We start from the raw sequence: 23,258 nt of genomic DNA, 5'->3' as shown, positions 1-23,258 counted from the left end.
TAGTTCTCTTATTTAAATCCAACAAGATTCCAAACTAATTTCATAGAGATTTACTGCTTAAGGAGCTTGAACAAAATTTTTTCCCCACAGGTTTCTGGTGCCGATTGCCTTCCAACAAACCAACAGGCCTGTTCCTGTGGTTTACTCGCTCAACACGGAGTTCCAGCTGTGCAACAATGAGAAGGTGTTCATGATGGACCCGGCTACTGCTGATGTGTCGATGGCTGAGATGGACTACAAAGGAGCGTTCTCCATGGGTACATATATATACATATATATATATGTAAAAGTCATTCCACGAAAAATGAGTCTGACCACCTCAGAATCAGCTGTTTTTGTTTTATTTTATTATTAATATTAATAAATAATGAATATTTATTGTACTAATTTGGGTTTTTTTTATACAGTAAGAGGCATTTATCTTTAAAATGTAAACAACATGCTGATCTGTTTTTGTGTTTTTTTTAATATTCAATAGTGGACATGATTACTAATTTAACAAAATATATTTCCTCACATTACTCATACTTTTCCGTTACTATTATATACAGAAACATGTTTTCATTATGTAATAAAACAATCAAATTTTGTTTACTGTATTTTACAATATTGTATGAACCGAGTCACTCTAATTCCCTAAAGTAAACGCTTCCCTCTGCTGCCCCCTGCAGGTCAGACTCTGTACGGCAGGGTTTTGTGGAACCCTGAGCAGAACCTGAACGCAGCCTACAAACTGCAGCTGGAGAAGGTTTACCTGTGCACTGGCAGGGACGGATATGTTCCCTTCTTCGACCCCACGGGGACTCTGTACAACGAGGGGCCGCAGTACGGCTGCATTCAACCCAACAAACACCTCAAACATCGCTTCCTGCTGCTGGTACAGATTTATTAAAGTTTTCTGATTTGAAGAAAGAGACTACAGTGTTTCTGGACATGTGCTATCATTTCTTCTCTTCATGTTTCCTCTGCAGGATCGTAAACAGCCCGATGTCTGTGACAGATTTTTCCACGACGTTCCTTTCGAGGCTCACTTTGCCTCAGACATCCCAGAGCTGCAGTCCATGACGGCCATGCCAGGTGTAGACGGCTTCACGATGAAGGTTGATGCGCTCTACAAGGTGTGTGGAATCAGAAACAGCACATGTGGTACAGCGCTGTCTAGCACAGCAATAGTGTGTTTGTGTGTATGTGTGTATATATCTGATGTGAGAAGTAGCTGTTAATATGCTGTTAAGTTAATATGTAAGTTTGATTACAAGAAAGTAATAAAGATTTAGTCCAGACAGTAAAGACTTCTTGTTCAATGAGCCACAGCAGCTTTGAACTTTTGGAGATGCTTAAAATAGTTACTTTGATAAAATCTCAATCAGTAACAAGAAGTATGGCAGATAGACCTTTTTGATATGGCTATGAAAGATCAGTTATATTGTAACAGAATACGTGAAATCTGTGGGCAAGTGATGAAAGTTTGATATCAAAAGCTGGTAAATATCAATTTCTTGAAATGCTGAAGTCTGACAGTTTAGCGTTCCTTAAGCTTTTGCATTCATAAACAGTGACCCGCATACAGAACAGGAATTCTTATCCACTGTTCAGATATCTTAGCTTGACCAACGTGTAGAAGGAGGCTCGCAACATTCACAAAAAGAGTGGGTGTGGGAACTGCAGTAGACTTAGAGACTTAGAGACTTTTTATTGTCATTGTGCAGTTTCTTGCACAGCGAAATTGGGTAGCTGGACCACAAAGGTGCAAAAGTAAGAAGAAGAGAAACCAATATACAACAAAGGGGGAAGAATATATAATAAATAAAAAAAATAAAAAGCAGTGTATATGTATACATATATGTGAGTGAAACTATATACATGGTGTATGTGTAAGAAACATTGAAACAGACTGGGACCCACATACTTGCACATGAGCCAAAAATATTGCACAGACCATGAACGCCACAGCTGCTCTGCACCAATCCAACATAACTCACTACCCTAAGTTTTACCACAGTGCTGCAAACAGTGTAGCCTGCACTGAGCTGCCTAGTGTTTACATGCAACCTGTGAAAAACAAAAAATTAGTATACTTAAAAATAATTTGGCAACATATCATGTATGGAAACAATATCTTGTCAAAAAAGCTCTAAAATGAATGATAAAATTATCCAGTTCATCAAATGTCACTGAGTTGTTCTTACCTTGAAATTGAACCTCTTATTTCTCTCCTGTCCTGTCTTTCTTACATCGTTCTGAGTGAAGTTAGCGCTCACACTTTTCTCTCCTCTCTCTTCTGTAGGTCTAGTTAGATGCATCTCTCTCATCTTGTTGTGTGTCATAATCACCAGTGCATCAATAGGATTGTCTTTGTTATCCTGCCCCTCTCAGTTAGTTTGAAGCCCATTTAATTTAATTCATGTTGATGTTTGAAGCTGTGCAGTGCTGGGAAATAAAAACGTCCCTCAATGTGTTAAACTTAAAATAACGAGCCTGTGTTAAAAATGTAAGGAGTAGATAGTTTGAGATATTTGTTTTTAAAGTGTAAGTAAAAAGTTGTCAAAAAATAAAGACTCAAAGTATGCAGACCTGGAAATTTTACTTAAGTACAGTAATGAAGTATTTGTACGTTGTTACTTCCCACCTCTGGGGCGCCGTAGACCAGCTGGATGGGTCCAGATTTATTGATCTGCATATTCTACATAATAATTCGTGAACACTGAATTTACTTTACAACAAACTGTGCAGCTAACATGATCCTCTCTTTCTGGGGATTGACAGGTGGAGGCGGGGCACCAGTGGTACCTGCAGGTAATTTATGTGATCGGCCCCGAGTCGCGGTCCAACCCCAGGATTCAGCGCTCTGTGACGTATCAGCTCAGCCGTTCTAAACGTGACCTGGTGGATCGCAGCGGCCGGCTGACGCTTGACGAGTCGCTCATCTACGACAACGAAGGAGATCAAATAAAGAACGGCACCAACATGAAGTCGCTCTACCTGGAAGCCGGGCCCTCCCCCACCTTTAACGCCCACGTGGGCAGCTCCGTGGGGGGAGGTGTGGCCGCCATCACCCTGCTGGTCCTGGTCCTGCTGGCCTCCTGCTTCTTGTTCCGCCGCTGCCGACGGTTGGCCAAGAAGAAGAGCAAGAAGAAGGAACCAAAAATCTACGAGGAGTATCCGCTCAACACCAAAGTGGAGGTGTGCATGGACAAGTGTGTGGAGAAGAACTTCGGCACCAAGCACTGCACGGTGAGAAACATCAACGTCCTGAACCGCAACCAGGAGGCCAACAGCAAGGCCAAGGTCAAACAGGTCAACCTGGAGGTCAAACTCCACAACAACCTCAACGACGGCACTGAGGTCTGAAACGCGTGACGAGGAAGGCGAGGAAAAGGTGAAAGTGGAATTTAAAAAAAGGTATTTTCTAAAAGAAAGTTTGTACTTAATGGAATGAGAGGTTAATGTATTTTTATACCACGTTGAAAAAGGGAAGAGTGTGACGCGCAGGCGACTGGGCTACCTCAGGAATCCATAAAACACACAGCTGTGTGAAACAGCCAAAACATCTGCATCTGATCAGCCAAACTTCACCTCAAACTGTGTTCATTTCATTACTGTGTTACTTGACATTTGCAACCTTTTTAGCACCAAAACGGTGAACCGTAGCTCAGACACTGGTGATTGTTTTTGTAAGAAAAAAAAACACATTAAAAAAAACTCTTTCTGCTGCATTTATTCACGTCACTGCTATTCATGTCCCTGCTGTGGAGGGGGAGCCAGTGTAGGAGTCCTCCTTCAGATGAACGATGGGATCAGAAAGTCCTAGAACAGGCCTTTTAAATGTCTCCCTTTCAAGATCATCTTCTGGAGCATAGCCAAATCTTTATTTTAAAATTGCTCCCCGAGCTCCTGCTACATCACTACGTGCTGTTCATGTATTTCCTGATGGATGGATCCTCCACCCTTGGGTGGATGTGGGCATCGTGCGCCTGCATTTCTGCCGTGTTCTCTAGAAATGCAGCATGGTTGGAAAATTGTTGGAATCCATTGACTGTAGGTCAAATATCAATGACCCGTCTGCCGGTCGACCAGGAAAAAGAATAGACAGTCAATGAGAAAAGTGCTTCTGTTCCAAACCATAAACTGTCAGTGCTGCAGTCCCGGATGCTCATGCAACTACCCCAACTTCACAGTAAGACTACAACTTTGTGATGAGTAACAGTAGTGCTAGCAGCCCTGTTGTTGAGGAAAAGAGTGCCTGATTGTTGAATACATTCACCATTTTCCACATACACACAGTTCAAACAGTCAGCTCCTGCCATGAAGAGCTGTTTTTCTTTAAATGCAAAGGAACGTAATAAAAACCCAGCTCTCGTCACCAGCAGCAGGTTTTCCAGAAACACTTCCCACTTCCTCCTGCTGGTCTTGAGGCGTTCCTGAGCTGGATCTCTCCAATTAGTTTTGGGCGTGCCCAGTAAACCTCCAATAGTTGGTAGGCAGTCTCCAAACCTCCTCAGCTTCTCCTCTGGTCTGAACCACATCGCACATATCAGGAGTTAAATCATCTGTTTCATCATCAGATGATCATCAAAAGGCTTCACAAAGACACAAAGAGAGCGGCTTGTGTCAGGACGCCTGTCAGTTATTGTGGCCACGCCCTTAATTCCAATATCCAAAAACACACAAAATAATTGGCATCTTATTATAAATGTAAACTACCAATAGAAGCAAGGCTGAAAATGTGCTTTTAATGCTGTTAAGGTGGGCATTTTTGCATGGAGGTCGATGGGTTTGACTCGCTTTTGGAGCCATCATCAAGACTCCAGGCCATCCCATCCTGCCCTGGCTCCATGAAGGGGCCTCAGTTTTCCATCTCATGGCAGAGGTTTACCGTCTCTGAATTATCTGCTTCACTGAGGGATTTTTGAATTCTATACCTGAGGATAACGAGTTTATTTGTGTTCAAATCAGGGCTTCTCTAGAAGATGACCTTTAATGTGACAAATTTAAAGCAATGTTTTCATGTTTTGGGGTTTTTTGGCTTAAAAGCTGGAACTTTCTGATCCCCCCTTGTATTACTAGTGTTGCTCAGTGATTCTGCAGATGAATTAAACATCAAAATTCTGGCTCCACGAAAAAGAAACGTCCTTCAGAGAAACCTCTACACGAGCTACAGCTGCTGTTAAAGTGTTTGGCACGTCCGGTGTGCTGCTATCGCCCGAGAATGAATGAGTGTAAATAACAAAAATGAATGACAACCTTTTCAAGTGCAATTATGCCATCTCTTTTGTTATTTCTGCCTTCATTAGCAGGATTTGCATTTAAAAAAATAAACCTGTTTTTAAGCCTTACTTAGAGACATATGTACTGTCACGTTGCTCAACACCAGTTCTTAATTTTTGAGTTTGTACTGTGCTCTGACAGCTGCCAATATTAAGTGCCATGCAGTATTTTTCCTCATGAATTTCAGAATAAATCACCCAAAGTTTTTGTTTTTTTCTGTGACAGTGTACGTAGATTTTCACTGATCCCGTCCACACGATCGACTGCTTCAGCCTTACTGTTGTCCTAATGAAAATAATCACTTATAGGAGATACGTGTCTACCTGCCTTTGTTCTGCCCAAAGACACAGAATCCATTTTCTCACATCGCTCAGATAATTATTTGTATTCATTTATGTACTTTTATGTTATCCTCCTGTGATGTATTATGTTACCACTCAGCTACTGATGTACCTGTATTATTTTTTTAAGTGTATGACACTGGTTCGAGTGCACTGCTGAAGAAAAACACGTTTGTTCTCATGTGATGCGTCTTTCTCGCTGATCCCACCTCCTGTCATCTTCCCACTGTGTGCCTATCAAACTACACGGGAGTGGGGAATTATGGGAATGACATTATGTTTTTGGTGCTATCATTTTGTGGAAAATGACAACAATGCTATCAATACTGATGCCTGTATTTGGTGCCTTTTTTTAGTAATAAAAAATAATCTGAAACTCAGCAAGTTTTTGATTTAACTTTTATTTATTACTATTAGATTCTGCTAATGAACCATAAATTTAAAGATTAAACCACATTTTGTTCTTGGACTCTGCTTGAGTAGCTTAGCATGATTCACAGTTCATAATAATCCATTATACAAAGGCCAGTTCATCCTCTGTCGGAAACAAGCCATCTTACCTCCTTTCTGTTTAAGGCAGGGATCCAATGCAGTTGACTTTATGAGCCACATACAGCTACTTGATTTTAAGATAAGCTATTCCTCAATAACATTTTAAAACCTAAAAACTGCAAAGTATTTCAGTTGTTTGAGTATGAATGAGTTTAACAACATGTTTGTTATAAAACTGGTGATGAAAATAATTGCAACTGTAAAAATGTGTTTGAGTTCTGTTCCTCTGTTGGCCAACACTTTCAGAAATCAATGCAAAAAGTTAGGAGCTAGAGTTAGGAGCAGGTCATGAATTCACAAAAAAAGAGTCCCATTACTTACTTACTTTGTAAGTAATGGGATCTGGTATTAAATGAAGTACAAATAATTAAGAAAAACGTCCCTTTTTTGCAGTTTAGTGGTTTATAATTTACTTATGGTCACAAAGAAGAAAGTAAAAATCCTCCTTTATAATTAGATAAATACAAACTCAAATGAACAACAACACATGAGCCTATACTATTAACTTATATACTTAACAAAGATTAAGCTTAAATTCTTGGAGAACCACTTTTAGCAGCAGTAAGTTGAAGTAGTTGTTTTCTGAGTGACTTTATGAGTCTCTCACATAATTGTGGAGGAACTTGGCTCACTTTTCTGTACAACATTGGTTCAGCTCATTGATGTTTGCAGGCCCTGATTTATGCACAACTCTCTCACTGTCCCATCACAGCATTTCACTGGGGTTGAGGACACAGTGTATTTATATATTGTTCACCTGAGGTTGTATTTAAATAATTTTAGAACCTGTTGAGGTCCAGATTTTCCACTTAATGAAGCTGAATTTTCTTTTTTCATGACAGCACTACTGGTGCAGCGTTTCAGGCCATGCACAACCTCTTCATAAGTGAGGCTGCTGTAAAAGAGACACAAGTGTGATTTGCAGTTTTTACATTTCCCAAAATGATCCAGTGGGCTGCACCTTTATGTCAGGCCAGTCCTGGGCTCCGTTCTGTATATTTGACCACCATGCTTTAAGCCACGTTTCTTCTCATTGGCCCTCATAAACCACAGGTTTGAACAGCATGTGCTCAAAGCACTGTCTGCCTGCAATCACCATGTTAGAAATTCAAACTGAGTGTTTAAGGCAAACCTTTGGCTCATAGGGATTTACTTGTGTTTGTGTATATACTGACATCATTATGAGCGCCCACCACTGGAACAGTAAGTTTGTGACAAATAAGGACAGAGATGGCAGCAATTACCTGCTGTGACATATTTTTAGTCAATAAAGATGAAGTGAGTTTTACTGATGTTCGCCAGGTTTGTCTTAGCATGTAGAAATGTCATTAAATTTACTTGAGTGACTTTAAAAGAGTTTGAAATCGAAAAGGAAAATATATCCTTTATTTTTTTTTAAACACTTCACCAAATAACTTCATACTTGTATGAGAAGGAGGTCGGCTGTATAAGAATAACAGCAGCCTCTTATTTATTACTCTCCAAATTCAACACCAGCAGGACCCTGATGACAGCGGCCTGCACACCAGAGGCAAACACCCGTCTACTCACCAAAGACACTGGGTTAGATCTCACCGTGTACTCTACTCTGCAGCTGTCTTTCTTTCTTATTCTGCTTCCTGCTTCTAGGATATTGTGCAATTTTGTTTGATTGTTTTTTATAGTAATTTATTATTTTTGCAGATTTTAAAAAGCTCAAACAGAAAAAGTATAAAAGAAGAAAAAGACCTCCATGATGTAAAGATCCCTTTAAACCAGCTGCTGCTTCCTCCTTTGTCTTTTTAAGATTGTAGTTTTCTTACTGTGTTATTTTTTATGCTCCACGTTTAATGAATAAACATCCCAGTGCTGCTAAACCAGTTACTCCAGTGGAGATAGGTTAAACTAGTTCCCACTGTGGGAGTTTTCAAATTGACCAAAAAATCTGACCAAACAGATAAAGACTAAAACTTTTTTTTTTTCTGTATTTTACTTTGCAAAGTCATGATATCATTTAGGCAAATTATTAGGTTCAATATTAAAGATAGTTTGTTGGTTTATTTAGAAGGCTTTCTGCTGCAGATCATGAAGTGTACAAGTAGTCCCTGAAGGCATCACCTGACTGTAGGCCAATGACTGTAAAACTGTGCAGTCACTTGTAGAGATTGGGAGTGGCCGGTTTGCTTTTCAGGTAGCTTTGTTGTTTTTTGCAGGTAACCAGGAGGTGCAGCAGGTAAAATTTCTGGTTCAGAGAGAAATCTAGGTGAGCTTTTTCTCATTTATTTATCGTCTTTCATTGCAGCACATTAGACACTGTTCATTTAGAGTTGATTAGAGATGGTGACTTCTCTCCTGAACTCCTTATTAGTCTTACAGTTTATCTCCATTTCCAGTCTTTATCTTAACCAGTTTGCTCAGTGTCCTGCTGGAGCTGCTTCTCTGTAAACTGTGTGACTCCAGTAATAAGAAGTATCACAGGCTGAAGGGTTTATTTGCTTTCTGTTTAGCAGATATTTATATAGACAAGCCCAGATGTGACAACAGGGCAATGGTTTTCAATCATATGCTTTACTGAGGTATCGCAGCAAACATGAGAAAATAAGAACACCCCACAAAGACTCCAATATCCTGTATTTTCAGGAACTGATGGATTAATAGGTGAATTTTACAGAATAGTGCATAAGCTCATTGTACATAAAATGTTCACGTTTAAGCCAATGTTTAACGCTACAGCATATAAAGACAGTTAGTGAATGTGCTGTTGCTGTTTTGCAGACAAATTATCTGCAGACATCATGGGATCTTTATGGGTAAGACATGTCCTGTGTTTTTTATCATCATTATTATTATTTCAGTAAGGGTTTGACTTATTTAACGTGCTCTGCAGGATGACTTGGAAAGCCTCGTGGATGCTCCTTCCTCTTTCTCAGCAAAAGTAGGTCAAACTAAGCCTTTACCCTCGCGTCAGGTGTCACCGAAGGGCTTATGATTACAGAAATTACATAAAAGAGCAAAATAAATGCTGACAGGTGAATGTATCTGTGCTCTTCAGAGTGGAGAGCGAGGAACCATCAAGCCCAAAGCAAACTTTAATGCAGAGCAGGATGCTGCAGCTCTGAAAAAGGCCCTTGAAGGACTTGGTACGAATGCACACAGTCATGTTTCCGTCATTTGAAAGTACTATCAATACATTTTTGATAAAGTAAACTTTACAAATTGAGGTGATTATTAGATTAAACCTGAAGGTTGCTAGCACAGTTAACACGCTGCGTTCCTTGTTCCTTTTATTGTGTTTATCAGTCTGACTCTTTGCTTTTCATTTGTCTCAGGCACGAATGAGAAGATTGTGATTGAGATTCTGACCACCAGAAGCAGCGCTCAGAGACAGCTCATCTGTAAAGCTTATGAAAAGGCCACCAGCAGAGTACGAAAACAAATCTGTTTCCTTTATTAAGACTGCACCTGCATCTTATTCTGAAGGAACAGGCTAAGAAATAGTTCATCGATGTCAATGTTCATTAAAAAAATAAATGATAATGAAAAGAGTTGTAGAACAGCGGGGGTTAAAGAAATTGGACCTCACTGTTTTTGGAAATGCAAACATCAGGCAGCTTCTGCATTCTTATAATAACATGAATGCTGTCTGCCTGATGGCATGTGTACCTCTGTGTTGAACACAAATAGTTCCTTTTTCATGACAGGTGAATGTCATGCTTTATGTGTTTAGCCAGATAAGTCTCTGTTTAGCTTACAGGGTGGAGATCTGTGGGTATTTACATGGGTGTGGTTTAATGCTGCAGGATCATGTGTGCTAGTGTCTGAAAACTCACTGGGCTGTGTTTAACTCACAGACATTAGTGAAGGACCTGAAAGGGGACACCAGCGGGAACTTTGAGGACCTGCTCGTGGCGCTCGTCACTCCTCCTGCTGAGTACGACTGCCATGAAGTAATGCGGGCCATGAAGGTGACATTTCTCAATGAATTCTGCCTTGAAGTTGTTTTCTAGCTGACCAGAGTGCAGCCATCAAGCACATTTTGATGGGCTCAAAAATAACTGGACAAACTAACATCATTTTTAAATTAAGAATTATTTTTAATACTTGGATTAAAATCCTTTGCAATAAATGCCTACCTGGAGTCTAGAATCCATGCACATCCATAAACTGCATTCCTCTGCTCTACTGAGTTGGCATCAGGTGACTGACTTGGCCATTGAAGAGTATCTCGTTTCTCTCGGGTTGCTTTTGCCTTTCGCTCCGGGTCATTATCCATTTGCACTGTGAAGCTCAGTGGGATCAGTTTTGCAGCGTTTGTTTGAATCTGAGCAGAGAGTGCAACCCTGTAGACATCAGACATTAATAAACACCACTGTTTATTCAAAGGTGCAACATTTTCACCAACATGGTTCAGAGATGATATGGTACGCTCTGACCACGAGCTGTTTCACTCCTCCATGCTTTTCTTTTCAGTTTATCTCGGTTTCATTATCTAAATACAGTTATGTCCATACATATTTGCTCTTTTTTTTTTTACCTGTTTACTGAAAGATCTTTCAATTATAGTTCTATAATGGACATGGACATAATGTGTAGACCCTCAGCTTTTGTTTAGGGATCTGGATGTCCACAGAAGACACCAGTGGTGGATGATCGCAGAATCATTTCAATGGTGAAGAGAAACCCCTTTACAACATTGAGGCAAGTGAACAGCACTCTCTAGGAGGTCAGCGTATCGATATCCAGTGTACCATAAAGAGAAGACAGCATGAAAGTAAATACAGAGTGTTCGCTGCAAGGTGCAAGCCACTCATAACCCTGAAGAATAGAAAGGCTAGACTGGAGTAATAAACATCTAAAATAGCCAGCAGAGATCTGGAAAAACATTCTTTGGAAAGATGAAACCAAGATCAACCTCTACCAGAGTGATGGCATGGAACCGCTCATGATCCAAAGCACGAGCTGGTTTGGTTTGGGCGTGCACAGCTCCCAGTGGCACTGAGACACCAGTGTTTATCGATGATGTGACACAGGACAAAAGCAGCCTCAGAAGAAGAACTCTGAGGTGTTCAGAAACTTGCTGTCTGTTCAAATCCAACTAAATGCAGTGAAACTGACTGGGCGGCGTTTCATAATACAGATGAACAATGGCCCAAAACATACAGCCAGAGCAACCCAGGAGTTTATTGAAGCAAAGAAGTCTTAACTTCTTAACCCAACTCAGCATTTCACTTGTTAAAGACTAAACTTCAGGCAAAGAGGCCCACAAACAAATAGCAACTGAAAGTTGCTGCAGTAAAGGCCTGTTGGGCATTAAAAAGGAGGAAATGTGTGTTCAAGACTTCAGGCTGTCATTGCGATTGATATAAAACCTCTTGATCGTAGACTCTGACAATAATCCACCTGCCTCCTTGAGTTTCTGTGACGTGTTTTTTGTGTCAGATGTTGCAAAGTTGCTGTTTTGCGGCTTTATTTTGGTTTCCTTCACTTGCATCCACATCCCTTTGTGCTTTATATTGAGAGTTTCAGTGAAAAGTACTTGTTACTTCTTGTTATTTCTTTAAAAACCTTTGGACTTATCGGTACTGAAATTCATTGATTGCTTTCTTGATTGACTGATATGTAGGACTAAAGAGTAAAGAATACACTGTAGCTGAGTAATACTGCGTGTTGTTGCAGGGAGCTGGAACCAAAGACAAAGTCTTGATTGAAATCTTTGCCTCCAGATCTAACCAACAAATTAAAGATCTCAGTGACGTCTATTTCAAAGGTAAAAGTTACGTTTGATACTTTTTTTTTTTGGCAATTATTTTAAAACTAATATGTTTTTAGTCACAAGAACAAAATATACCTTACCCATGCTGGACAGCAGCAAAATAATCTACCACAGACATTAGTCTGCTTTGTGATAGTTTTTCTAACATCAGCATCGTCTATCGTATCTTCCCTCCCCAGAAACCAAAAAGCAGTTGACAGCTGCCCTGGAGAGTGAAGTTTCGGGAGACTATTCCAAAGCGCTGCTCCTCCTGGCTCTGGTTTGTTACACGACAAGCAAACGCAATTCAAGAGTTTTATGTATTAAGACGTTTGTTTTTTTTTTTAAATCATCTGGTCTTTTTAAAATTAATTAGCTAAAGCTCAGATGAACAGCAACATATTCCACAATGTCATTATTTATGTGACAAACTTGAACAATACTGAACTGTGAAACGCTAAGTAGACCACATGATTCAGTGGCTTTAGCACCAATAACCTGAAGTAATTTCAATTGCATTGGTGTCTAGACTTGACTGGGCCATTACAGCAGCTTGATTCTTTTCTGCAAAACAGAAACTGCAAAACAAGCTCAAATCATCAGAAATCCACCACCATGCTTAACAGTTGGTATGAGGTGTTTGTGCTCACATGATGCATTTGGATTTGTCCTGATGTGGTGCTGTGCAATATGGACAAGCATCTGCACTTTGGTCTTGTCCGTCAAAAGGACATCGTTCCAGAAATCTTGTGTTTTGTTCAGGTGGTGTTCAGCAAGCCTAAGCCGTGTCGTGATGTAGTCCTGTAGAGTCTGAGACATAGTTCTTCAGTCTCTGTGAGCATCACAGTCAGACCTCAGGGTGAAATCGCTGAATCATCCAGCCCTGGGAAGAATGTGGCATTTGTCTGAGAGCTGAAGGCCAACAAACTGCCAAAACTTCTGCTTGCAGGAGGAGGTGCTCGCACTGGCTGATGACAAATTAATCAAGCGATTTTTATTAGCACTACCTGGCTTCTAATTTCCTCTTAGCTCCTATGGGAACAGGTTTTCACAGGACGGCATATCCTCCATCCAAATCCTCTATGCAAATATTTGTACATTTTCTATGAAGCCATAAAGACCTTGAAAATATTGCTCCCACAGCCGCTTTGTCTCCTTTAGTCAAATCATCTGTAAAACATCTGCCATCTTGTTTGCATGCATCAGTCTTTGGAAAGCGTCCAGACTTCATTTCTACATTTTTGTTTCACAAACGGGATTTACTCGCCCCGTACGATTCTCCTCCTCGTTTCATACGCGATGAGTAATCACCACGATGTCATCCGCATTGTACGGCACGCTTGGAGCACTTTTGGACAGAAATGAAATCTTTGCTCGTGCACCGTCATTCATTTTGCAAACTTGCTGCTCCGGTTCTGCAGTTTCTTCTTGTAATCAGTTCTCTTTTCTTGGAACTCAGCAGCTTGGGTGGAACGTTGCTCCATTTTTCTGTTAAGTTTCCACATTCTTCATTCGTGGATATCACATCTATCTGAAACAGCTAAAGTAGCAAAATATGTAAACAAAATATGTGAGCCATGAAATAAAAGTAACAGAAGATTTAAAAGAAACAAGTCCCCTGAACCTAAAAGTCATCACTCAGACAGATGAACGATGAAATGGTTCAAACTGATTTTGCTTTTGTTCTCGTTTTCAGGGTAAGCGGGATGAGAGCACCACAGTGGATGTTAATAAGGCAAGAGAAGACGCCAAGGTGGGGTATTCTTCATGTGTGTCATACGTGCTGTTCTCTTTATGTCATGTATGTATTTAAAGCTTTGTTTGTATTTCTGCTCAGACTCTTTACAATGCCGGGGAGAAGAAGTGGGGCACCGACGAATCTAAATTCATTGAAATCCTTTGCAAAAAAAGCATTCCTCACCTGAGACAAAGTATGTCACATCGTGTGTTTTATAAAGGCTTTTTTCCCCCAATAAGAAACAATAATAAAGCGATTTGGTTCTTTTTATGCAGCTGTGATTGAATACAAGAACATCAGTGGAAAGACCCTGCAGCAAAGCATTGAAGGGGAGATGTCAGGAGACCTGGAGAACCTGCTCGTGGCTGTTGGTAAGCTGATCTGCAGGGTCGGGGTTAGTGGTTAGTTAAAAATATGTGGACAAACTCATGTAGAAACTCAGTATGGTGGTGTCCAAATACACACAGTGGAAAAATGTTGCAGCAGCTTTAAATCTTAACGATTCTCCTTTTATTCATCTGGTAGCTCTCAGTTACGTCAGTACTTTAACATTTTCTGTTTATTTTTGGGTTATGAGTTTAATTTGGATTTACTTTTATACGTTTTCCCCCTCAGTACACTTTGTAGTTCTCTCTTTGACATTCTTTCTAGTTTATTCAGCATCATTACGGTGCCTTAAAATGTGAGCAAGGTCAGCTGTGGGAGGTTTTTTCAGCATAATTTGTAAAATGTTTAAAACTCTTGATTTAGATTTTTTTTATTCTGTTCAAACCTTTTAATTCCTTTTCCAGTGAAATGTGTGAAGAGCGTACCAGGTTACTTTGCAGAACTCCTGCATGAGAGCATGAAGGTGATTACACTGTTTTTAATTTAAGTTACAACACAAGTTTTGTCCTGCAGTCACTATTGTTTCACACTAATTCCATCTGGTGCATTTACCAATTTATCAAGTATCATATAAAAAGTATGCACATGTGACTAATAGACTATCAGACATGTGTTTTATTACCAAACAGTATTATTCGGCATTTAAAGTGGATCTGTTCTGCTTATTTTATTATCTGGGTAACATTGCATAAGTTAAAAATAATCCTTTCATACCTTACACCCTCGTGGAGCGGCTGCGCTTTGGTGTCAGTTTGGCCTCTCGTGTCTCTGTTTGTGCTGGCAGGGTTCAGAGCACATATGTGGTTGTACAGGAGCTCAGAGATTCCCTGATCCTTAAACAGCTTTTGAGTCCTTCTCCTGTTGTACAAGCGCTCATGCAGAGTTTTTCATTTCGAGTTTCCAGTATAAGGTGTGATGGGGTTGTGGTAACTTGATAGTTGGTGCACAACACAACCAGCATGTTGACCTTAAACCACTCACCCAGCCACTCAGTTCATCCTTTGATCATCTTTTTTAGCTCCTTGCCTTTTATGGCCACCCACCCTTTAAACAGGCCTGTTAATCTCCTTTTAGTTTGTGGAAAAAACACACAGTATGATCTCAAATGGGCCGGACCAGTAAAACACAATAAAAAGAATAAAAATAAAATACACAAACTAATGTTACAGAGAGAACGTAATTAGTTTTGGATTCATTTACCACCTTGTGCTTAAATATATTTTGTAAGTTAACTGAATGAATCTCGTATTCAGGGTGCAGGAACTGATGAGTCCACTCTGAACCGGATCATGGTGAGCCGGTCTGAAATCGACCTGCTGGACATCAGAGCCGAGTTCAAGAAACTCTACGAACACTCGCTGCTCTCTGCCATTCAGGTGAGAAATGAGATTTTTAACTTTTAGTGCCACTTTTTCAGTTTTTTACTCTGAATTCTATTGATTCAATAAATGAAGTCTGAATAAAGCCACCTGATGCTACCATAGCCACGCTGAACTGGGTTCACTCCAGTACAGCTCATCTCAGGGATCCACAGTTTGCAGCAACATAAATTGATAATAAATTCGAGCACGATCAGAGGCCTTCTATGCACTCTGAAGCTAAACTTGATTGAGCTTGATCCGTCTCATACTGGCCTCTGTTAATTCACTCTTTGAGGTTTAACACATCATCAGACTTTGAAGTTTAATTTCACTGACGTACGGTAACGGCAGCTCGGGTCTCTTTGGAGAATCACTCTGATATCTGCAAACCAAAATATGTTTGAATAATTAAATGAGTCTGGAGGCCCTCAGAGACACACAAAGAGAGTACTGACACAAAATGACTCATCTGCTGGATCACTGGAGAAATCAGAAAGTGTTGCAACAGTTCTTCACGTCAGATTCCAAAAGTCCGAGAAAGAGCGACATCTTAATTCATTGGAGATTAAAAGAGACGCCACCTACAAGTTGTATCATCAGAGCCAAATATAAAGACAGCTGATGTTTCTATGCCAGTAAATTATGCAGTTAAGTTTTCATGAAGCCGCTTGTGTTTTATTTGATGCAAGCCATGCGCGCATCATGAATATCTTTCTCTGATTTTCTGGTTGGAGTCACATAAAAAGCAGGAGATGCTCCGGAGCACAAGGACTGAACAGGCAGCCGACTGTGGCTCACATCTGTCTGTGTTATCCAGGTCATGGAGGTCTTAAGAGCCTGAAAAAGAAAGCAGCTGGACTGCTTCGCCACAAAAGGTGGTATTTAACCCCTCATGTAGATTTTCCTCTTCCGAGGTTCTCGTCGACCTATTGATATTGATCATGTGCGTCATCGCGTGAGCCAAGGTGTGAAAAAGGTCGCGGGTCAATACTATCACTGGGGTTAAGGCCTGATTGAGATTTCTGCAGGAAATCTTAGTAAAGCCTGGTGCTGAGCAGGCCACACATTATTTGTTGGCTCCATCAACCCCAAATATGGTTACGTTTCTCACATCAGGTTGTGTGGAAGCTTTCAGCTTTCCCACTCAAATATAATTCAGGCATATGGGCGAAACCATGGTGATGTCTTACCCCGCCCTGTCATGTGACCTATTGAGGTCACCTGAGGCACGGTGTGAGTGTGTAGTGTCTGCAAAGGGATCTTAAGATTACATCATCCTGTTGACGTGGCTCATCTATATTTATCTTACATCTGTGCTTTTATGGACTGGCTGTTGTGTTTCTCCTGTGTAGTTTCGCCTAAGGTGACCTCAAAAGGTCACATGATGTGGTGGAGCAAGGTCTTACAGTGGTTTGACCCTTAACCCCCACCTGGGCCTTACACAGAGTTTCTGTCTGATTTCTCAGACTTTATATCTAATTTAGTTCTGAGCTCAGATAAAATAATTATTGTGGGTGATTTTAACATCCATGTAGATGCTAAAAATGACAGCCTCAACATGGCATTTAATCTGTTATTAGACTCAATTGGTTTCTCTCAAAATGTAAAAGAACCCACCCACCACTTTAATCACACTCTAGATCTTGTTTTAACATATGGCATCGAACCTGAACATTTAACAGTGTTTCCTGAAAACCCTCTCCTGTCTGATCATTTCCTGATAACAAATACATTTACAATAATTGATTACACAGCGGTGAAGAGTAGACTTTATCAAAGTAGATGTCTTTCTGAAAGCACTGTAACTAAGTTTAAGAATATAATCCACCCACTGTTATCATCTTCAATGCCCTGTACCAACACAGAGCAGAGTAGCTATCTGAACGCTACCCCAACAGAGGTCGATTATCTTGTTAATAATTTCACCTCCTCACTACGTACGACTCTGGATACTGTAGCTCCTGTGAAAACTAAGGCCTCAAATCAGAAGTACCTGACTCCGTGGTATAATTCTGAAACACGTACCCTAAAGCAGATGACTCGTAATCTGGAGAGGAAATGGCGTGTCACAAATCTAGAGGATCATCATTTAGCCTGGAGAAATAGTTTGCTGCTTTATAAGAAAGCCCTCCGCAAAGCCAGAACATCTTACTATTCATCACTGATTGAAGAAAATAAGAACAACCCTAGGTTTCTCTTCAGCACTGTAGCCAGGCTGACAAAAAGTCAGAGCTCTTTTGAGCCAACCATCCCTTTAACGTTAACTAGTAATGACTTCATGAACTTCTTCACAAATAAAATTTTTATCATTAGAGAAAAAATTACCAATAATCATCCCACAGATGTAATATTATCTACAGCTACTCTTAGTACCATTGATATTAAGTTAGACTCTTTTTCTCCAATTGATCTTTCTGAGTTAACTTCAATAATTACTTCCTCCAAACCATCAACGTGTCTTTTAGACCCCATTCCTACAAAACTGCTCAAAGAAGTCCTGCCATTAATTAATTCTTCGATCTTAAATATGATCAACCTATCTCTAATAATCGGCTATGTACCACAGGCCTTCAAGCTGGCTGTAGTTAAACCTTTACTCAAAAAGCCATCTCTAGACCCAGCAGTCTTAGCTAATTATAGGCCAATCTCCAACCTTCCTTTCATATCAAAAATCCTTGAAAGAGTAGTTGTCAAACAGCTAACAGATCATCTGCAGAGGAATGGTTTATTTGAAGAGTTTCAGTCAGGTTTCAGAGCTCAGCACAGCACAGAAACAGCTTTAGTGAAGGTTACAAATGATCTTCTTATGGCCTCTGACAGTGGACTCATCTCTGTGCTTGTCCTGCTAGACCTCAGTGCAGCGTTCGATACTGTTGATCATAATATCCTATTAGAGCGATTAGAACATGCTGTAGGTATTACAGGTACTGCGCTGCAGTGGTTTGTATCATATCTATCTAATAGACTCCAATTCGTGCATGTAAATGGAGAGTCCTCTTCACACACTGAGGTTAATTATGGAGTTCCACAGGGTTCAGTGCTAGGACCAATTCTGTTTACATTATACATGCTTCCCTTAGGCAGCATCATTAGAAGACATAGCATACATTTTCACTGCTATGCAGATGACACCCAGCTCTATCTGTCCATGAAGCCAGATAACACACACCAATTAGTTAAACTGCAGGAATGTCTTAAAGACATAAAGACCTGGATGGCCGCTAACTTTCTGCTTCTTAATTCAGATAAAACTGAGGTTATTGTACTCGGCCCTGAAAAGCTTAGAAATATGGTATCTAATCAGATTCTTACTCTGGATGGCATTACCTTGGCCTCCAGTAACGCTGTGAGGAACCTTGGAGTCATTTTTGACCAGGACATGTCCTTCAACGCACATATTAAACAAATATGTAAGACTGCGGTCTTCCATTTGCGCAACATCTCTAAAATTAGAAATATCCTGTCTCAGAGTGACGCTGAAAAACTAGTTCATGCATTTATTACTTCCAGGCTGGACTACTGTAATTCATTATTATCAGGATGTCCAAAAAACTCACTGAAAAGCCTTCAGCTAATCCAAAATGCTGCAGCAAGAGTCCTGACAGGGACTAGAAAGAGAGAGCATATTTCTCCTGTTTTGGCTTCCCTTCATTGGCTTCCTGTTAAATCCAGAATTGAATTCAAAATCCTGCTCCTCACATACAAGGTCTTAAATAATCAGGCCCCATCTTATCTTAATGACCTTGTAGTACCATATCACCCTATTAGAGCGCTCCGCTCTTGCTCTGCAGGCCTACTTGTTGTTCCTAGAGTATTTAAAAGTAGAATGGGAGGGAGAGCCTTCAGTTTTCAGGCCCCTCTTCTGTGGAACCAGCTTCCAGTTTGGATTCGGGAGACAGACACTATCTCTACTTTTAAGATTAGGCTTAAAACTTTCCTTTTTTCTAAAGCATATAGTTAGGGCTGGACCAGGTGACCCTGAATCCTCCCTTTGTTATGCTGCAATAGATGTAGGCTGCCGGGGGATTCCCATGATGCATTGAGTTTTTCCTTTCCAGTCACCTTTCTCACTCACTATGTATTAATAGACCTCTCTGCATTGAATCATATCTGTTATTAACCTCTGTCTCTCTTCCACAGCATGTCTTTATCCTGTCTTCCTTCTCTCACCCCAACCGGTCGCAGCAGATGGCCGCCCCTCCCTGAGCCTGGTTCTGCCGGAGGTTTCTTCCTGTTAAAAGGGAGTTTTTCCTTCCCACTGTCGCCAAAGTGCTTGCTCATAGGGGGTCATATGATTGTTGGGTTTTTCTCTGTATCTATGAAGCGCCTTGAGGCGACTTTTGTTGTGATTTGGCGCTATATAAATAAAATTGAATTGAATTGAATTGAATTCAAAGATAATGACCCAGGTCTTTTTTCACAGCTTGGCTCATGTGATGATCAATATTAGGTAAATGACCGCCTCTCTCGGGGATTAAATACCTGGGACACGCTGCTGTTTGTGTTTAGAACTGACGAAGCTTCGTGGGTAAGAAGTGAAACATCTTCACAAACTTAAAGCAGTCCAGTTGCCTCCTTTGCAAGCTTCACTACTGCTCATATAATTTTACTGCTTCATGAAACAAATAAAGCATGAGAGGCATGTTTTATTTTATGTTTTTTGCTTTATATGTTTTATTTTATTTTATATGTTTTATTTTTATATGTTTTGTTTTTGTTTTATATGTTTTATTTTTATCCTCTGTTTTGAGATGCAAGCGCATCTCAAAACAGAGAGATGCAGGGAGTGAGTCCACACATGTAGTGATGCTTTCTCAGATGTATATTAAATCTGTTACTGGATTTCAAAGAACTTGTATGTATAAAATATATATACATACAATATAATATATATAATGTATAAAAATGAGTACATAAGATTAGACTGTTTGGCCAAAACGCAAGACATGACATGAGGAAAAACAGGTTGTAACCAGGTAAAATCCTTGGCCGGTCATTCCTCTATCATGTTAAAAAAAAAATACAGCAGAAGACGATTTGGCCTGTAAGGAGTTCCTGGAGGAGTTGAGGCTTCTTCTGACACACCAAGTGTTACTTGGCCCAGATACTTAAAAAACAGACCAGTTTTACAGTTTCCTGAGAAAGCATTTTTTTCACACTTTTTCACACTTTGCGCTGTGACTGTAATATTACTGGATACATTTGCTGTCAATTCTGGTCAGAATTAAATAGTGACGATATGTTTTTAACTTTTTTAACTACTTAACAACTCCCAGCTTGACCTGGATTTTGGCAGTTGATCAACTTCTTCCTGTCAGATCCCCCCAAACTTTATATGCTATCTTTGAGATACTCTACAGAGTTTCTGTAGAACACCTAAGGACAGTCAGATTTGAGTTCATCTTCTCCTGGAGCTGGAGAGGCACCAGGAAGTGCCTCAAGTTGCTGCAGTTCATCATTTCCTAATATTTCCCTGTTCCTCCTGCTAAGAAGTCGTCCTATATCATGATGATTCCACCACCATGCTTCACTGCAGAAAAGTGTTATAATTTTTTTAATGCAGTGTTTTCTCTGACACCGCTGTCCCCCTGAAAACACAGAGAGCTTGAGACAGGCCAGTCAGGGTCATTATTGCCCCCTTATATGAAATTATATAACAAATGGATCTATTAATGCAAAATCTCTAAGGCCGAAATGTGTGCGAGAGTTGATTTGAAAGTCTTCTGAAACTGTTTTTATTCATCATGTGGTTACATTGGACACTTTTCTGATGCCCTGGCACATGTTAAGAAGTTAAAGGTGGTCTGTTTTGCCTGCTTCACCAACATATTTTACTTTTTTTGGACTGTACTAGAGTAGTTTGCCATGATTCAGAGATTAAAATAATCCAGTATAATATCTTGTCCTGGGCCCCTCAGTTCACCCTCTGCCTGAAGCTGTTTTAGCTCCTCTGTCTTTAAGACGATCGTTCCTTTAAGCTTATTTATTCTGATTTGAAGGTTTGAACAACAGGTGGGTGGAGTTTCTGTTCTTGCGATCAAAGTTTTGGCTCACAGGCATTGCTGCACATTCACTGATCTCGCTGACACAAAAAACAGAACAAAAGTGTGGTACAAAAAAAAACTGCAGTGGTCCAGACCGAACGTGGGATGTGCTTTTGGATGCTTGACTCTTTGCTTGTGTTGATGTGTCCTCCAGTCAGATCTGTCGGGCGACCAGTGTGAGTGTGTGAAGGCCATCTGTGGAGGAGACGATTAACAGAGCGTCCACCTGAAGACGAGAAGAAACCCGCTTTCTCCTTCACGCTTGTGTCATTCACGCCTGCCTCTCTTTTCTGTTTATCTGTGTAACCCTGTTTCTTAAATTTGCACACGGAGAAGGATGTAATAAAAATAAAGATTTAGTGGTGCAGTTTCTCTGTCTTATTGATAAACTGGCCACATGTAGAATATTTAATCCAATTTGCAGATATTTCCATTGCAGCAGTTTTTAGCATACATTAAAATGTGCATCCTTTCTGAAATCTTTGAAATTAATCAAATATAAATGGCTCCTCTGTGCTGTAACTCTTAAACTATAACTGAATGAATAATAAAGCAGTTAATTAAGGGAAAGTAATAAATATCAGCTCATAACGGGTTTGGAATTGTTTTCTTGGCATCTTTGAGATCTGAATATTTACTCACAAATAAAATCACTGTGGAAAATGAGTACTTTATAGTACTCAATGAATACTTTAAAGCAAAAAGTGTCAACTTAAAAAAAAAAAATGTTATATTTCTACATAAGTAGCTTAATAGTGCACAAGTTCTACAATCAAAATGCTTTTAAAGTACCTAAAGTCACTCATTTCTTAGAGTGGCACTGCTAAGATGACAGACAATAGGATGGGCATGTATGTAAATTACAATTCTTGTGATTATGCAAGAGGAAAAGCAGATGTAGTATTATATTGTTTTAGTGTGGGTCAAAAGGAAGTAACATATTTATCATTATCTTGCACAGCAAAGAATTTTCTGTCCCTTTGAACAATTTCATCTTGCTAAAAGGGGCAACAAAAGTCAGGAAACACAAAAGCTCCAGTATCTGATCATTTTACTGGATAGAAAATAGAGAATGCGTTAATGAGCATAGCAGTGATCGGGAATTGCTTTCAAAGTGCAAATTTGTAAGAATCAGGTGGTGGACCTGTTTCTGCAGCAAACCGAATATACTCATCATCATTCTACAGGGGAGGTATTGATGTATTTACTATTCCAGCATGTCATGTACAGGGTAAAGGAGAAACATCTCAGTGAATTTATTAAGGAAGAGCAAGTGGGCAGGGAAAAATAACAAATAAAAAAAATCAATCTTCCAGATTTGCAGCGGCCTTCAGTTTAATGATGCAGGATGACCTTGTGGTGAGAGAGAAAATAAAGCTTGTCGTAGTGAACTCAGGCTGCGGTTACAAAACAGAACTGTGAAATTTAGCTGTAACAAATGCAAAGAGGTTCATGCCTACATATCATTTCTATGCTTCATGAATGAAACCTCCACGAACAAAAACTGTTTAAAGTAGGATTAAAACACAGCTGCGATTCCTTTGGATCAAAGTAAGACTTCTTTAGGGGTCCCCAAAAATTCTTATATACAAAAAGATTGGCTGTATTGAGTTGAATCGCTGTCTATGGAATTCTCAGTTTAAACATCTGGAAAGTTCCCATCAGTACTGACAGGCTTATAGAGTTTTTACAGCAACATATGCTGCCGTCCCGGCAGTGTGTTTTTCAGGACAGGCCTTGCATGTTTCAGAAAGTCAGTGCTAAATCACTTACTGAGTACAACAGCATGGCGACACAGTAGAAGAGTCCCGGTGATGAACAGACCTGCCTGCAGTC

The 23,258-nt window shown here is 40.0% G+C and overlaps 2 protein-coding genes across 2 annotated transcripts in view; both read left to right on the top strand.

Moving 5' to 3' along the window:
• Positions 1 to 5,989, top strand: part of fras1 (Fraser extracellular matrix complex subunit 1) — a 299,016-nt gene extending 293,027 nt beyond the window's left edge. The window contains exons 70-73 of the mRNA XM_085476387.1: positions 91 to 257; positions 672 to 877; positions 972 to 1,118; positions 2,767 to 5,989. Of these exons, the coding sequence (XP_085332513.1) occupies positions 91 to 257; positions 672 to 877; positions 972 to 1,118; positions 2,767 to 3,351 (1,105 nt within the window). The 3' untranslated portion in view covers positions 3,352 to 5,989. The remainder of the gene's footprint in view (positions 1 to 90; positions 258 to 671; positions 878 to 971; positions 1,119 to 2,766) is intronic.
• A 2,312-nt stretch (positions 5,990 to 8,301) lies between these two features.
• anxa3a (annexin A3a) lies at positions 8,302 to 22,017 on the top strand. The gene is made up of 14 exons (XM_085476379.1): positions 8,302 to 8,403; positions 8,916 to 8,950; positions 9,028 to 9,075; positions 9,193 to 9,280; positions 9,470 to 9,564; positions 9,992 to 10,105; positions 11,817 to 11,907; positions 12,093 to 12,172; positions 13,589 to 13,645; positions 13,730 to 13,823; positions 13,906 to 14,001; positions 14,422 to 14,480; positions 15,271 to 15,393; positions 21,577 to 22,017. The coding sequence occupies exons 2-14, from the start codon at positions 8,936 to 8,938 to the stop codon at positions 21,634 to 21,636; spliced, it is 1,020 nt and encodes a 339-aa protein (XP_085332505.1). The 5' UTR covers positions 8,302 to 8,403; positions 8,916 to 8,935; the 3' UTR covers positions 21,637 to 22,017.
• The last annotated feature ends 1,241 nt before the right edge of the window (positions 22,018 to 23,258 follow it).

This window comes from Copadichromis virginalis, linkage group LG12, assembly GCF_057382275.1.
Source record: "Copadichromis virginalis isolate Kocher_CV1m ecotype Utaka linkage group LG12, C_Virginalis_male_GT1.1, whole genome shotgun sequence".
NCBI classification, from domain to species: domain Eukaryota; kingdom Metazoa; phylum Chordata; class Actinopteri; order Cichliformes; family Cichlidae; genus Copadichromis; species Copadichromis virginalis.
This window is presented reverse-complemented; position numbering and strand designations above follow the sequence as displayed.

Coding starts and splice junctions, on each gene's coding strand:
- anxa3a (XM_085476379.1), top strand. Junction 13,824..13,905: donor CATTCCTCACCTGAGACAAA/GTATGTCACATC, acceptor CTTTTTATGCAG/CTGTGATTGAATACAAGAAC. Junction 14,481..15,270: donor TCCTGCATGAGAGCATGAAG/GTGATTACACTG, acceptor TCTCGTATTCAG/GGTGCAGGAACTGATGAGTC.